This window comes from Sturnira hondurensis, unplaced genomic scaffold (assembly GCF_014824575.4).
Source record: "Sturnira hondurensis isolate 20B ecotype Veracruz unplaced genomic scaffold, ASM1482457v3 Scaffold0020489, whole genome shotgun sequence".
Classification (NCBI taxonomy): Eukaryota; Metazoa; Chordata; class Mammalia; order Chiroptera; family Phyllostomidae; genus Sturnira; species Sturnira hondurensis.
In genome coordinates, this window is record NW_028093120.1 from 1,460,903 (window position 1) to 1,478,662 (window position 17,760).

Below are 17,760 nucleotides of genomic sequence, written 5' to 3' on the forward strand. Positions count from 1 at the left end.
CCCTTCAGGGCTGGCCAAGGTTTTTGAGTCCTCCTGCATGGTCTGCCGCCTTACTGGTATGGTTCTCATTGATTTTTTCTTTAAGTCCTTGGTTGTCTGAATTCCATGCAGTTTGATTTTTTGGTGCTTTTGGTTATTCATTGATTTTAGATTGATTGTTATCCTCCTTTTGGTTATGCAAGGAAGCAAAGGGTTTCTACTTTGCCTCTATCTTGGCCGGAACTCCTAATTAAAGCACTTTAAAATGTTAAAACTCTGCCACACAAATATGACAGCTCCCAGAAAGAACTAAAAAGCTGGAAGTTAAATTACTGGAAAAATTGTTCTTTTGTGTACTTTTCAAACTCATTGGTTTTTTAGGTCTTCTAGGATAGTAATATCATGTTCATTGAATTATATTTAATCAGTTTATTGCTTATAAACATTGTTAAATGTGTGGGAATTTAGATGCTCCTCAGAATGAAGATTCTGTCTTCCTTTGTCACTGACTAGAGCCTTTCCCCAGAGAATTCAGTCGTTGAGGGGAGTGTTAGCAATGATCTCAGTTTGGGTTTTTTGTTTTTTTTAGGTTTTATTTATTTATTTTTAGAGAGAGGGGAAGGGAGGGACAAAGAGAGAAAGAAACATCGATGTGAGAAAGGTCAATTGGTTGCCTTTTGTACACAGTCTGACTAGAGGTCGTACCCACAACCTAGGCAAGTGCCCTAACGAGGAATCATACCAGTGACCTTTTGGTTTGCGGGATGATGCCCAGCCCACTGAGCCACACTGCTCAGGGCTCAGTATTTCTTTTAACAAATCCATTATTTTGGATCCATCTTAATTTCCCAAGGAACTTTAAAATACTTTTAAATACAGGTTTTCCAAACCTGGAAAGTTCAAAATCATGAGGTCTGGAGAGGAGCAATCTGACTTTTTCTTATAATCTTCAGATGATTTTGATACACAGGCGGGTTTGAAAACCACATTCTAGACTAAGAAACTTGTAAATGCGTACGTGTGTATTAAATTTTTTAAGTAAAGTTGTAAGTTGGTTTAGAGAAAAGAGCAGCCCTTATTTGAAATCCTTAGTAATCGCCTGTGTAATTTCTACCATGTAGACGGAGATTATTTGTAATGTAGTTACTAACCTTCTGAAGGGGCTTGGCATTTGCTGACATACCTTCCAGTTCTTTTGGACATAAATTTTCGGTCTTTTTTCTTATCTTTTAAGTGTATGAGTTTATAAAAAAGGAAGAAATGTGTTTTGCTCTCAAACTGGTTTTGTGTCTGACACTGTTGTAGATTCTGTGTGTAAAAGGAAGAAAATACTGAAGCATAAGTTTGCAGGTAGATTTAGTGCATTTAACTCATTAGCTACAATTTGTGGAGCAACTATGAATAATTAGGCTAAGATGGGACAAATTATAACACTGTACTTCAAGATAAATTGAGGTACTGGTTATTGATTTAAAATGTTTGACAGATATTGATAGATTAGTTGAAGACTTAGTTATACAGCTAGGATGTGTTTCCTAGTCAGATTTTACTGACTGAGTGTAGGTTTTACAGGCTTTTACATGACAAATCTCAAATCGTAGCTTTTATTTCTACAGCATTAACTAAAGGCTCTCTTATTTTTTTCTAGTTGCAGACGGGTCTAGAAACAAATAGACTTATCTTGGAAGATAAGGCAACTTCTTGTGTCCCCAGTGCAAGAAAAATTAAAAAAAAGAAGTCAAAACCACCAGAAAAGGTATGAAAACAACCAGTAAGTCAAAGTACTGATTACTGTGGGGTGTAATTTTTATGAAAACACTCATTAACCATGTGATACTACAACCTTGGATAAGCACATTAAATCTTCTTTATTCTCAGTATCTTCTTTAAGAGAATGGAGATAAGTAATACCTATTTCTCAGTTTTTACCCTGATAGTGAGGTAATACATATGAAAGCATTTTAGAATTATAAAACACTGCATAAATGTTAGTTGTTAATATTCAGTATTGCATGAATTACCTGTTGCTCTCAAAATGTTTTATACACACAACACCAGGCTGTAACTGCTATTTTGTCAGGTACCGTTTTTTCTTTCCTAGGCTAGGATGCTTGTTGACAAGTATTAGGATCTTGAGACCATAATGCCAATATTGATGAGGCAAGTAGTAGACCAGCATAAGCTGAAGATTCAGGTTAGTCATGTATAGTTAGCTTTTATTGTCATGTGAGTAAAATTGTTTTTTTCCCTCTCTACTCAGAAAGGTTCTAGGAATTATTTTGCTGCACAACCACATTATAGATTATGCTTGGGTGATATGCCATTTGTAGCTGGAAAGGTGAGTTGATTGAACTCTGGATTTTTTTTTCTGTATAATTTAAATCTCTGCATTAAATGTACTCATTTGTGTGTATACTTGTATATGGTGAAAACATTTTCTGTTCCTTTATCATTGTGGATCATTGTGGATCATGGTAATGGGAGAATGAGATGGAGAAAGGTTTTATGGGATTGGGGAAGCAGGGAGGAGAGACTGTGGGGCGCTTTAAAGCAGATAAAGTATTTGTGGAAGGGGATTTACTAACAAAATAGAGACTGGTTTGGAGAAGATGCGGTTGCAGAGAAGGTCAAGGGAATAAGAAACAGTATGTTTGTAGCATTGAATGTTTAGTATCCTATTGATTTATATTTAGATATATTTAAATAAATAATCACATTCTGTTACCCACTTTCATATTGCTCATAAGACTCATTCTCCAAGAAGCACTTATACATGAACTTGAATCTTATGTTCTTTTAGTGCTTAAATGTAGAGGTGATAATTTTGTCAAATATCAGCAAGTAATGAGAAATTTCTAAGTGCTTAGCACTATATGTTAGTTTATACCACTTTTTGATTAACTGCTTGTATTGTTGGTTTCACATATAGATGCCTTGAACACCCAACTAGATTGTGAGTTTAAGAGGCCTTGGAAGTACATTTTAATTTTAATTGCCATATTTATTTGATTTTAACCCCCCCTGCCCCCCCATCAAATCCTCACTGAAAGCTTGGGGAATAGACTGTTTCCTGGGTTTTCCACTTGCCCTTTGCAGATGTGTGAGGCCCAGAGCACTTGAAACAAAGCATTGCTGTTGGCTCTGCGCTTCCCTTACCCTCCACTCACTCCCCTGTTGGACTGCAGACTATCTTTTGACCCGTGTTATTTTCTCGATCTTTTCCTCCTACCTGGCTTCTTTTGTTTCACCATAGAATCTTTGCCTTAGGTTGGAAATACAGGTTTCTCAATGAATGACCAGTTGCATCAGGATCACTGAGTATGCATTGGAAAAGCAGATTACAATTCTACTAAATCTGAATATTCTGGATGTGAGGTCTAGAAAATATTTTTGACTGTACCCTAGTCCCCGTCTTTCATTCAGTTTGATTACAGGCGCACTACATACTTCCCTGTCCACTCTTTTCATTATGTAAACATCCGGAATAATGATTGCATATTCTTTTCAAATTTGCCTACCCATGAGACATCATTATACCTCAGATATCCCATCATATTTCTTGATAGCTTTATTTGAAAGTTCTGAAGTGAGTTCAAATCCATCACTGTATAAATTCTATTCATCAGTCTTTTTCTACTCTTAGGGATTCACATGAAACATAAATGAACCCATGACTATTGTAAAATTAAAAAATTTTTAAAGATAGCTTTATCTTTATTCTCACCTTTTTACTCTGTACTAGGTTATAAGTAAAGGCGACATTTTCCTCAGCTCTTAATCATAAGATGTGCTTTATGAGTTTTTTTATTGTCTCATCACTCTTTTTCTTCCAAAGTTGAATGTAGCCCTCTAAATGTAGTGTGACTAGCACAGAGTAATCTGTGTCATATTCTGGACAGTCTGCTAACTCAGCCTAGTACCTTGTATGTTATGGGGGGAGCCACACCGTCCCTTCCACTTGTCACTTCTGTAGCCAAACGAAATTACAGAAAAGATTACTGAATCTTTTCATCAGCCTCTGTGGGTTCTGTACTTGTGCAGTTGATTTTTTTATACGGACTTCTTAATGAAATGAAGCTCTATAGGCAGAGATTCACCCAGTCTCACATTAGATTAGAATTGAGTTTGGTTTTCCCTTGTATTTGTATTATTCCCAAATTTAATCACCTATCTTTGGTAATTCTCATTGATGTCATTAATACAAAGGTTGAACAAAACAGGTTCAAAGACAGAGCTTTTCAATCTGAGCTCCCATTTTGAAGTTATTTGTATTCTTTGGGAAATATTATTCAAACAACTGAGAATGTGCTGCCACCTAGCTGAGTGTTTCTCAAACTATGGTGAAGGACCAATTTTTATTTTTAATAATATGTTGTCATAGAATAATTTTTTTTTATCAATGTATGGTTGCTTCTCATGCGTCTCCTGTTGGGAACTGGCTCCTGCTGGGAACTGGCCTGCAACCCAGGTGTGTGCCTTGACTGGGAATCGAACTGCGATCGTCTGGTTCGCAGGCCCGCGCTCAAACCACTGAGCTACACCAGCCAGGGCAGAATAATACTTTTGTAAAATGCAACAAAAATGAATTACTAGAAGCATGAAATTAAAAAGACAAAATACAAGTCCCAGTGTTTTATTATTAGATTCAACATACATTAATAAATAGCAATCAGAAAAATAACAGGAAAAAGATTTTCAAAAGCTATATACTGCTTGAGAGTGTGTACATAAACAATTAGTATGATGAATACATATTACAAGTTATGAGCACTGTAGTGTGATTTCCCATATTTAGCACATTTTCAAATATATGTCAATGTTTAAAGTTATGAATGAGACATGAATTTGTATCCTGGTAATCAAGGTTGTATTGATGACATTGTAACTTGCAAGAGGAGTTACCATTTCTAAACCTTTTGATTGTAGTTGAATTTAAATTATCTTGATAAAACATGGATTAACTTTTTATTTTGAAATGATTATAAATTCATAGAACATTGCAAAAAATAATATAAAATGGTCCTATTTACCATTCATCCAGCTTACCCCAATAGTGATATAGTACCTAACTGAAGTACAGTATCAAGGCCAGGAGATTAACATCAGTTCAATGCACAGACCTTTCAGGTTTCTGTAGTTTTACATGTACTCCTGTGTGTGTGTGTGTGTGTGTGTGTGTGTGTGTGTGAATATGCAAACACAGGTCATTGCAGTTTTATCATGTGTATTTGTGTAACCACCACCATATCATATCTACAGTTTTGTCATTTCCAAATGTTACAAAATGGGAGCATACAGTTATGGGGTGTTTTGAAATTGACTTTTTCACTCAGCATAATTCCCTTCAGATCCATCAAATTATTATGTGTTCATAGGTCTTCTATTGCCAAGTAGTACTCCATAGTATGGACGCACCACAGTTTGTTTACGCATTCACCCATTGAAGGACATTTGGGTTGTTTCCAGTTTTTGGCTTTTCCAAATAGAGCCAGTGTGAACATTCATGTACAGGGTTTTATGTGGGCATATATTTTTATTTCTCAGGGATAAATATTCAGGATTTTGACTCTTGGATTGTATGGTAAGTGTATATTTAGTTTTTAAAGAAACTGCCCAACTATTTTTAAGTAGCTATATCATTTTACATTCCTAATAGCAATGTGTGAAAGATGCAGTTTTTCTCACCATTTAGTATTGGTATTATCACATTTTATTTCAGCTATTCTGATTAGTATTTTGTGAGACCTCACTATGATTTTGATTTGTATTACGCTAATGACTGATGATGTTTGAACATTTTTATGCGCTTATGTGCTACCCATATACCTAGCAAAATGTGTATTTATATATTTTGCCCTTTTTAATTGGATTTTCTTTTTTACTGTTAGGTTTTCAGGATATATATACACACACACACACACACACACACACATACACACTAGGTACGAGGCATGTTTAAGATACGTGGTTTGCAAATATATTCTCCCAGTAGTAGACAGAGTGTAATTAATTTTATTTTTGCTTTGCTTTTATGGATCATGCATTTGGTTTCATGTGTAAGAACTCTTTGCCTAGACCTCTATTGTATTGTTGTATAGATTTTTACTTATGTTTCCATCTGTGTTTTATAGTTTTGTATTTTATATTTAAACCTGTAATTCACTTGAAATGGTTTTTATGTGTAATATGAAGCTGTTAGGTCAAGATTCATTTTTTATTCTGTTTGATACATGTGTTTACCTCTTTGCCAGTACACACTACCTGGATTACTGTAGCTTTGTATAGTAAGTCTTAATGTCAGACAAAGTGATTCTTCCTATCTTATTTTTTTTCAAAATTGTTTTAGTTTTTCTAGTTCCTCTGCCACCCCATATGAATTTTAAAATAAACTTGTCTCTATCTTAAAAACAAGTCTTACTGGATTGTAATAGAAATTCTATTACATCTGTAGATCAGTTTGGGGAGATTCCACATTCTTGTTGAATCTTCCAGCCCATGTGTATAGTATGCCTATCATTTATGTAGGTCTTTGATTTCTTTTATCAGTGTTGTACAGTTGTTGACATAATAGTTCCATATGTTTTATTAGCTTTATGCTTTATACTCAATTTGGGAGGGGGGTTGTTTGTGAATTATATTTGGTTTTAATCTGTTTCTACATGGTCATTGCTAGTATATTTGGTTTTTGTATGTTGGTCTTACATTCTGTTACCTTGCTAAATTATTAATCCCAGGAATTATTTTTTGGATTACTTAAGATTTACTATGTAGAGAATCATGTCATCTCAAAATAGGGACAGTTTAAATTCTCCCTTTTTAATTTGTATGCCTTCTATTTTCTTTTCTTGCCTTACTGCACTGGCTAGGATTTCCAGTGTTATGTCATGTAAGAGTGATGAGAGTAGACATTCTTGCCCTTTTTTCTGATGTTAAGGGAAAAGCATTTGGTCTTTCACCAGTAAGTATATTAGGTATAGTTTCTTTGTCAGTGCTCTTTATCAACGTGAGGAAATTTCCCTCTGTTCATACTTTCCTGAATGTTAATGCCCAGAATGGGTATTGGATTTTCTCAAATGCTTCATCAAATGATATGATTACACATTTTTTATTCTGTTGAGGTACTGGATTACATTGACTGATTTTTGGATCTTGAATTAGCTTTGCATCCCTGGAATAAGCTTTACTTGGATGTGGTGTATACCTTTTTGTATAAATTGGCAAAATCAACTTACTACCTAACAATAGAAATTAGGGTTAGAAAAGAACATACATTTAGCTTAGCACAGTGGTTTCCAAACCTCAGAGTCAATTTGGCAGTCTTAAAAATAAGTATCTCCAGTCCATTACCCCACACCAATTGAGTTTGGAGTGCAGCCTAACAATCTGCATTTTAAATATGTTATCTGGGTGATTCTTTTGGAGCCAAGTTAGCTCATCCATCCGTTTGTGAGTTGAAATAGCATGTTAAATTACTGTGTAATGTTCAAAACAAAAATTTTGAGGAAACTACCAGTTTTTTTGTGTTGATTATGTGGCAGACATAACCTTAGTGCTTTCTAGTGTGTGAGGATAGGGAAATGAGTGTAGTAACAATCCCTATCACCGGGAAGTACAGGCACTAATAGGTGAAACAGATGGAAGTACAGTGTAGGGCGATGAGCGCTGTGGTAGCACCAAAGGCTAGAAGTAATCTGAGTTGGACAAATTAATTACCTGAAGGGGTTAAGGAAATCTTTAAAATTATATATTGGAACTGGGTTTTAAAGAATGGTATAAAAATGTCACACAAAAGAAAATGGCATGTACAACTATGATTTTTTCAAATAATGGAGGGAAATCATTGCATGGAACATGAGGCTAGGAAGTATAAATTGCAGCTCAGTTTATGTAGGACCTTATTTTTTATATTGAGTTTGGAACCAGTGGGCTTAACATCGGAGGGTTTCAAATAGGAGAACAACATGCTCAGAATAGTATTTTAGGGTAGCTGATAGTACTGTGGAGTTAGAGACCGGAGAGGCTGGGAACAAAGAGACCAGTTGGGGTAATCTTCCTGTGGCTAGGAGGTGGGTGCATAAGCCAAGTGAATTGACAGTAGGGTGGGGAATAAAAGGACAGGAGATATTTCAAATGTTAAATGCAGAAGATTTGGTTATTGATTTGACTGAACTAAGGCATATCCTAGGCGTTGGAGGGGAGGTAGGGGCTCTTTTTAAACAAGGTTAGGGAGTCAAAAAGATGGCTTCGAATTACTTCTCTTCGTTTTTCTTCAGTCCACCAGTCCCAGTCATGCCGTGGTAGCCAATGTTCAGCATGTCTTGCACCTAATGAAGCAGCACAGTAAAGCCCTGTGCAATGACCGAGTCGTCAACAGTGTTCCTCTGGCAAAGCAAGCGTCTTCACGAAGTGGTAAAAGTAAGAAGTTGTCCGCAACGCCTCCCTCGTGTAGCAGCATTAATGAAGAGTTGTCGGAGGTCTTACAGACTTTACAAGATGAATTTGGGCAGATGAGCTTGTGAGTTTTAGTTAATTACTTTTAATTGTAAAATCTTGTTTTAACTGTAATGACTTCACTAGTCATATCTTTTGTTTGTTCAACAAATATTTGCGGAGCACAATCCTTGCACCAACCACTGAACAACTTATTAGGACTTTAGCAAATGCAACTCTTACTATCACTGATAATTTGTAAATGTATTACTCTATTTAAAAAATGGAGACATTTTTTAATGCAGAGAGTAGTGGTCCTGTGGTGAGTGACATACGTGGACTAACCATGAAAACATGGAAATGTAACCAAGCCCCGCTTTTGTTTCCATGTAGTGATCACCAGCAGCTTGCAAAACTTATCCAAGAATCACCAACTGCCGAACTGAAAGACAATTTAGAGTGCGAACTGGAGACCTTAGTGGGAAGGATGGAGGCAAAAGCCAATCAAATAACTAAAGTTCGAAAATATCAAGCCCAGGTAACTGAGGTTCCCTTTACTCATTTCTAACAATTAAGAAAACAAACAACCCTGTCTTCACATGTGGTAATTGATGACATTGTGAATGTATCATAGAGAGGGAGCTAAAGCAAGTCATTTTTTACTGTAGACATTTGTTAATTCAATTTATTATTAAGAATTGGTGTTAAGTTGGCTGGGAAAAAGACACTGTCTTGTCTCTCAGAATAGATTTTTGTAGTCTAAAATGCATCTTTTAAATACTGAATGTGTTTCATATTCTGATCTTGACATGAACAGACTTCCAGTCTCTGTGATGAATATAAATGGTTTCAGGTTAACCCAGGTTTTTTTAAAGCACCTAAAAATTCTCATTTCTCAAGGAATAAGTTGGTTGTTACTAATTGCATTAAATTAATAAAACAACCATCTATTTAGCTATCTGCTAAGTGCAGTAGGAAGCCACATTCCAGAGTTTTCATCTGGAGAGAAATGTAATGATTCAGAGAAATGTAATGATTCAGAGATTACAGTGACTGCGAGGAGGGTCATTGGGGTGGTGCACAGAGGCCGAGAGACCCGTGAGACCATTAACCCTCCCTCCATCTGAGGTTGCCAGTGAAGCAGAAAGATCTGAGATGTGTGTTTTGAAAGAAATGTCAAGGCAACTTGGCATCTGGATCTCATGTGGAGGGAGAGGGTGGCGAGTAACCACTGTCTGCAGTGGAGAAGGCTGACAGCAGAACAGGTTTGGCTGACATTTAGTACTAGGTTGCTGTGTAATGGGCACGGGCAGAGTGCTTTGAATATGTATTCCCATTTATTTGTCACAGAAGGCTTGCGAAGTACATGTATTATGTCATTTTATAGATGAGAAAACTGGAGCTAAGTTTCCTAGCAGGTAGACATATCCTAAATGAAAGTAAGTAACTTGCCCAAGGACGTACTAAGTGCACTGTTAAATGGCACAGGTAGGATGCCAACTTGGGTCTTTTAAACTCCCAAACCTAAGATTTTAAGCACTTTTTTAAAGTTTGTTTTCAAAAAATAAATGGGATTCCTCTAGGAGTAATGATCTGACTTGTTTCTTGTCTCAGACTTGATACTGTGCTCTGTGATGGAACGGCAGCACGCCAGCAGCAGTTTCAATTTAGTCAGCGGCTAAAGTAAAAATAAAGCTCCCTACGTTAAATCAAATTATCTGATAATAGTGAAATCAAATAAAAACCCACTTCATAGTATTACTGTAGTACCACCACTTCTCTTTATCCCTCTGGAAAGGGCTTCCTCACCTGCTCAAACCAGGTGCCCTCCCCTTCGTTCCCCGTGTCAGGTTTCCCTCCTTCGGGAGGTCGTCCCCAGACCCCCTGCTGCTCGCCCGCCCTGCTCCGCGACACCCCCTGTGGCAGCAGGGCCTCCACTCCTGCTGCTGCACCAGGGCTAACCTGCTCACGCTCATTTTCTTGTTCGGCTGCCACTGTGTAGTTTAGGCACTGAGGAGTTAAGTGACTAGTACATTAGAGTTTTGAAGTCTTTAAAAAACAGTCAACCCAGAACATACTATTTGCGTTTTAATTAGTATGAGAGTTTAAAGTACTGGTTTGTCACAGAGTTTTCATTAAATTTGCCTTTTTCTCTGGCTTGGTTATTTGATGTAGCTGGAGAAACAGAAGACAGAGAAGCAGAAGAGGGAATTAAGAACCACCAAAAAGACTCTTGATGAAGAAGGAAACAGCAGCAGCCGTTCCTCTGGAGCCACAGGGACCACAAACAAGAAGGACTTTACCAAACTCAGACCTGGAGAAAAAAGCAGGAAAAATCTTCAGTTACTGAAGGACATGCAAACCATACAGAGTTCATTACAAAGCAATAATTTGAGTTGGGATTACTGACTGGTACCAGGTCATAAATTTTATTCAGATAATGTGTACCTCATCAATCAAATGTTGCCACTTTACTTTCCGGGTCTCGTCCTCTTATGTTGGAATTAATAGGTGTTAAGGGGTCCACGCTTTATACATTACACATTCTTGTGTTATCCATCACGACTAAATGTTAAACCATCTAAATGGAAATCGGGGGAGTTTTAAAAGCAAAGAAGCCACACATACTCTGTTTCTTTGAGATGAATTTGCTGTACTGAAATATTGTGCTTTGTAAACAAATGACCAATTTTTTACTTGTGGGTGTGATTTTTTGAAATAGTTCTTTATATGTCTGAGTGAAATTAGGTTTAAATTGTCAAAATGTGAGGCTGTCCCATAGGCAATGATTGCTTGAAAAGTCTCATTTTTAAATCTTCCCGGGGCATGAATTGCCTCTCTAGTTTCTACTAAAACCATTAAATATACTTTGTTTTGACTTTTGATGGAGTTTTTCTATATTTAAATATTTATACATATTTAAGAAGATTGTTTTGTTTTGCTTTTTGTCATTTCAAACATCAATCCTATTGAATACACTGGTATTAATTTTTAATCCACCGTTAAAGTTTTTGGAAGACCTACGCTTTCATTTCAAGTCAATTAACTGTGAAGATTATAAAAGAATATTTTAAAGGATAAACAAATTGTTAATGAAGTAAATGAGATTTTGGAATCAAGTGAGAAAGGGAAGGTGTTGTAAAACATGCCTTTGTTGTCCTTATATGGTACGTGTCTAATCATGCTATTCCATTCAAAGCATTGTGGGCTTTAGACTTTATGAAGAACCCTTTAGATACTTACTTTTATTGGTGTACAGTGTCAGTGCAAGCTTAACTGTACACATGCAATTGTCATGTTAATAATGTAAACCAATTTTGAATATATTAAAACTTGTTAAGTTTTTATAAATTTGCCACTTAATAAAGCAGCTTTTTTAAGGAAACACTGAATTTTTCCTTAACAGCCTGTTAATAAAGGCTTTGTTTGTTATAATCTCTTCAAAAATGCATTTCTAAATAGGAAATTAACATATTATGAGAAATAATAAGAATATATGGTGTTTAGTACGTAATTTACTTGCCTTTCTCCTGCTTACATGGAAATTAATCCCAAGAAAACTGAATTATCTCCTGGTATATAAGATAACAACAGTACTAAGGAACACATTAACCACATAGTAAAGGGATTCTTTTTTATGACTCCTCTGGGATTGGAATAGATTTCTAGGATTTTATCTAAATAACTAGCATGAATCGTAGTGGCTGACTGGGCACTAAGGCTTGTTGGATTATTTTTCAAGAGAGTTTTTACTAGGGTCTTTAGATTTGGGGACATTTGGGAATCCCCTGAAATTGTATGTATACTTTTGCTTGCATGTACAATTTTCTGATGAGCAGGTTTGTGTCTTCATTGAATTCCTAACAGTGAGTCCATAGACCCAGGGAATCACTGCTCTGTGCAATGGAAAATATTTCTTGTGTTTCAGCCACCTTTTTAAATATTAAAACTTTTGTTACCTTTATGTTTGAATGTCAGGTCATTAAATTGTATACTCCTCACTCGCATTGTACTGGCTCCACATCCTAATTAGACGAGTGGTCTGATGTTGATAAAACCCACCCCACCCCTCAGAAGGCAAACAAATACCCACACTAGCTTTGATACACTCAAGTGGAAATTGAAAGCAAGGAAACACTTCAGCTGGCTTATTGGAGAGATTGCAGAGAATTATGTTGTCATTCGTCCACTCCTGTTTGTGTATTCTTTACATGTTTAAACTTAAGTCACCTTCAAAGTTCTCTTCATTTGAATGAACACACCTATCAAGACTTCTTTTCCACTGCTCAAAACAGTTTTTGAATTCGTCCATTTTTGATGCCTTTTAGTGGTTCCGCCATTTTTTGGTTTCACCTCATCTACCTCAGCAAAACATTTCTCTTTGAGGACTGTTTTCATACAGGAAAACAGTAAAAAGTTGCTTGGGGTGACATCAAATGAGTAGGGAGGGTGGAGCACAGGGGTCATGCCACTTTTGGTTAAAAACTGCTGAATGCTTAGCGTGATGTAGGCAGGTGAGCTCATAAATCATCCACTGTNTAGCTTTGATACACTCAAGTGAAAATTGAAAGCAAGGAAACACTTCAGCTGGCTTATTGGAGAGATTGCAGAGAATTATGTTGTCATTCATCCACTCCTGTTTGTGTATTCTTTACATGCTTAAACTTAAGTCACCTTCAAAGTTCTCTTCATTTGATGCAACACACCTATCAAGACTTCTTTTCCACTGCTCAAAACAGTTTCTGAATTCGTCCATTTTTGATGCCTTTTAGTGGTTCCGCCATTTTTTTGTTTCACCTCATCTACCTCAGCAAAACATTTCTCTTTGAGGACTGTTTTCATACAGGAAAACAGTAAAAAGTTGCTTGGGGTGACATCAAATGAGTAGGGAGGGTGGAGCACAGGGGTCATGCCACTTTTGGTTAAAAACTGCTGAATGCTTAGCGTGATGTAGGCAGCTGAGCTCATAAGTCATCCACTGTGAAATGAGCAAATGCTGTTGTCTTAAAAAATACAGAAGCCAAATGCTTCCTCTCATAACAGTGCCAGCTGGTACAGTGACACAGATAGGTTCCTAGAACACTCGCCTAGTGGGGGAGCCTGTACTATAAGAGGCCTGCCCTCCAGAAGATAATTGTTTTGGGGCCCCCCTTGTATTCATTTCAATACAATGCGAATACAGTGGCAGTAGTGTGTTCACACTGTGTTACAAGTGCACAGAGGGAGGTGGGGCACGGCAGAGATGGTACTGATGAATCAGGAAACGCTTTCTGGAGGAAGAAATGATGCCTGAACACTAGAGAACAGGAATTGGCCACAAGTTTCTGGTCAGTAAGATGGAATGAACACAAGCAAGGAGCAAGAATCTGCAGTTTACATAGAATTGTGACTAGCTAAGTACTGGTATACAGTATACGGAGAAGAAAGATAAGCAGGTAAGTCACAAGAGGCTACAAAGGAGCTTCAACTATACACACACACACACACACACACACACACACTGGTCTTTAAATGTTATATCCCTGATCATAAAAAATAACACCTGTACAAGCAACATTCATAGATATGTATAGTTATATTTTCTTTGGGGAAATGTCCTAAGTTTTGTCCCCCTTTATTTGGAAAATCATATTGTTGGGGGTTTCAAGTTTGTATGAGCTCAAGTTGCATATCTTTTCAATTAAGTATGTATTACAGTTGTCCCCTTTTCCTCTATTCCCCTATGCCCTGCAACCCCCCTCCCACCATCCTTCTCCCACTTAGTTCATGTCCATGGGTCATACATGTAAGTTCTTCGGCTTCTCAGTTCCCTGTACTATTCTTAACCTCCCCCTGTCTATTTTGTACCTATCATTTATGCTACTTATACTCTGTACCTTTCCCCCCATTCTCCTGTCCCCTTGTTGCTGATAACCCTCCATGTGATCTCCATTTCTGTGAATCTGTTCCTGTTCTATTTGCTTAGTTCATTTTTTTGTTTTAGGTTCAATTGTTGATGTTTGTTGTCATTTTACTGTTCAATTTTTTTTACCTTTTTCTTAGATAGATCCTTTTAACATTTCATATATTAAGGGCTTGGTGATGATGAACCCCTTTAACTTGACCTTGTCTGGGAAGCACTTTATCTGCCCTTCCATTCTAAATGATAGCCTTGCTGGATACAGCAGTCTTGGATGCAGGTCCTTGCCTTTCATAGCTGAATACTTTTCAGCCCCTTTGTGCCAGCAAAGTTTCCTTGAAGAAATCAGCTTATAGTCTTATGGGAACTCCTTTGTAGATAACTGTCTCTTTTTCTTTGCTGCTTTTAAGATTCTCTCCTTATCTTTAATCTTGGGGAATGAAATTATGATGGGCCTTGGTGTGTGCTTCCTTGGGTCCAAGTGTTTTGGGACTCTGGACTTCCTGGAAGTCTATTTCCTTTGCCAGATTAGAGAATTCCTCCTTTGTCATGTTTTCAGAAAAGTATTAAATTTCTTGCTCTTCCTCTTCTTCTGGCACCCCTGTGATTTGGATTTTTGAACATTTAAAGATGTCCTGGAGGTTCCCAGGCCTCTCATTTTTTGAATTCTTGTTTCTTCATTCCGTTGTGGTTAAATGTTTATTTCTTCCTTCAGTTCCAAATTGTTGATTTGAGTCCTGGCTTCCTTCCCTTCAATGTTGATTCCCTGTACATTTTCCTTTATTTCATTTTTCATAGTCTTCACTTTCCCCTCTTATTTTATGACCATACTCAATCATTTCTGTGAGCATCCTGATTAGCAGTGTTTCGAACTCTGCATCTGATAGTTCGGCTGTCCATCATTTAGTTGTATTTTTTCTGGAGCTTTGATCTGTTCTTTCATTTGGGCCATTTTTTTGTTCTTGGTACACCTGTTAGGTATTCGCCAGGATGGGGCAACCTATGTCACTGAGTTGTGGTGCTATATGTGGGGGAGGGGAGGGGTCTGAGAGGGACCAATGCCTCTTGCTCAGCTATTGGCTGACTTTCAGCCACTTCCACCACTACCCACAAGTCAGTTGGGCACTTCCAGTGATAGTTCCTGGATGGGTGAGTGTGTGTATGTTGTAGGATCCTGTGGGTCTCTCCAACAAACATTGGTGAGGCTGGAAGTTTCTCCCACTGCTTCAACCCCCACAGGTTTTTTTAGTCAGAAGTTTTCAGGCTTTCTTTCCTGACACTGCAGCTGTGGGCTGTCCTGCTCCCCAGTTGTTCCCAGTTTATCTGCGTGCAAATGCGGGACCTCCTGCTCCACCAGCTGCTGCCTTGCCCAACTTGGTCCTCTGGCTGCTGCCTTGCGGCAAGTCCTCTTCACTCTTGGCTGCCCTTCTCCGCCTAGGTCTGTATAAATGTTTCTTCTTTAATTTCTTGGTTGTTGGACTTCTATACATTTCAATTTTCTGAAAGTGCTGGTTATTTTTTGTTTTAAATTTGTTGTTTTTGGTTGGGTGAGAAGAAAAAGTGTATCTACCTATGGCTTCACCTTGGCCAGAAATCCCTCTATATTTTCTTAAAGAAGTCCCTTTAATATTTTATATAATGGTTTAGTGATGATGAACTTTAATTTTTTTTTTGTCTGAGAAGATCTGCCCTTCCATTCTAAATGATGTTGTTGCTGAGTAGAGCAATCTTGACTGGATGTACCTGCTTTTCATGACTTTGAATATTTCTTGCCAATCCCTTCTAGCAGGCAGTTTCTTTACAGAAATCAGCTGATAGTCTAATGGGAACTCCCCTGTAGGTAAGTAACTTCTTTTCTCTTGCTGCTTTTAATATACTCTTCATCTTTAACCTTTGGCATTTTACTTATGATGTATCTTGGAGTGGGCCTCTTTGCATTCATCTTGTTTGGGGCTCTGCTTCCTGGACTTGCGTGTTAATTGCCTTCACCAAATTAGGGAAGTGTTATTTCATTAGTTTTTTTCAAATTTCCAACTTCTTGTTCTTTCTGTTCTTCTGGCATCCCTGTGACGCAAATGTTAGAATGCTTAAAGTTGTCCCAGCTGCTGCTTATATTATCCTCATTTGTTTGGATTCTTCTTATTTCTTGTTCTTATTAGTTGTTTTTTTGGTTCCTTATGTTCCAAATCACTGATTTGATTCTCAGCTTCATCCATTCAACTGTTGTTTCCTTGTAAATTGTTCTTTATTTTAATTGGTGTATCCTTCATTTCTGACTAGATCTTTTTAATGCTGTTTTCTTCACTAAGTTCCTTGAGTATCCTTATAACCAGTGTTTTGAATGCTGCATCTGATAGATTTCTTTTCTGTTTCACTTTAGATCTTTTTCTGGAGTTTTGATCTGTTCTTTTATTTGGGCCGTGTTTCTCTGTCTCCTCTTTGTGGCAGCCTTCCTGTGTTTCTTTCTATGTATTAGGCAGACCTGCCTTGACTCTATCTTGTTGCATGACCTAATATAATAGGTGTCCTGTAGGGTCCAGCGGCACAGACTCCCCTATCACCCAAGCTGGGTACTCGAGGGGTGCTCTTTGTGTGTGCTGAGTATACCCTCCTCTTGTAATTGAGCCTTGGTTGCTAAGGGGGATTTACCCAGGCCAGTCAGCTGCTAGGACTGGCCGTGTCCACTGACCACCAAACTCTGCCCTCTGTGGAGGATCAGCTGTTCAGTGACAGGGTGGTGGTGTTCTGATGTGGTCTGTAGCTGTTCACTGGGTGAGCTGGCCCTAGGGTTTCCCAGAAGGCAGAGGTCGAGGTCAGTCCCCAACTGTGTTTTGCCCAGGGCCACCCTGCCTAAGCTATAAAGCACAAGTGGCAAACACAAGGCTTGCAGCCCAAATCTGGCCCTCCACCTTGTAGTATCCTGTTGTAGACCACTCTGCCTGGTCTACAGGATACAGGAATTGTATCTCGACCCCCTGTGGCTAAGGGCGAGGGACAACCTTTGGAATGCTAGCCGCAGGAGACAAATCTTGTCTCTGGTAGCAAACGCTGCCTCAGTTTCCTATCCCTGCCCCCAAAGCCTGGTCAGAAGTCAATGACGGGTAAGACCCCTCACAGCGGGGGGGCGAAATCAAGAAACAAGCCAGAAAGAAGCCAGACTTGATCACTTGGGAGGCCTTCATGGAAGGACTGCAGCAAAGAGCAATGGACTCTCACCCCCTGGCTTTGACATAGTCTGAGTCCCCATGTTCTCTGGGAGAAGTGCTTCCTGGCTCTAATCCCCTTAAGCCTGAATACCTGTGGGGAGGGGTGCAGCTCTTTGCCTTGCTAGTGGGGAATAATCTGGTATCACAAAGACTTCCTGAAAAACCTGTGAAATCTGCTCTGCTAAGAGTGCTTTCATTCATATGCTAAGGGTTTGAGCAGGAAACCCTAAAACTCTGTTCCTGACA

General features: G+C 38.1%; 1 protein-coding gene across 1 annotated transcript in view; it reads left to right on the top strand.

Moving 5' to 3' along the window:
• The window catches only part of CEP57 (centrosomal protein 57), a 54,680-nt gene extending 42,307 nt beyond the window's left edge, over window positions 1-12,373 (top strand). The window contains exons 7-11 of the mRNA XM_037029708.1: window positions 1,628-1,735; window positions 2,240-2,317; window positions 8,253-8,494; window positions 8,803-8,947; window positions 10,585-12,373. Coding sequence (XP_036885603.1) covers window positions 1,628-1,735; window positions 2,240-2,317; window positions 8,253-8,494; window positions 8,803-8,947; window positions 10,585-10,818 — 807 coding nt within the window. The 3' untranslated portion in view covers window positions 10,819-12,373. The remainder of the gene's footprint in view (window positions 1-1,627; window positions 1,736-2,239; window positions 2,318-8,252; window positions 8,495-8,802; window positions 8,948-10,584) is intronic.
• The last annotated feature ends 5,387 nt before the right edge of the window (window positions 12,374-17,760 follow it).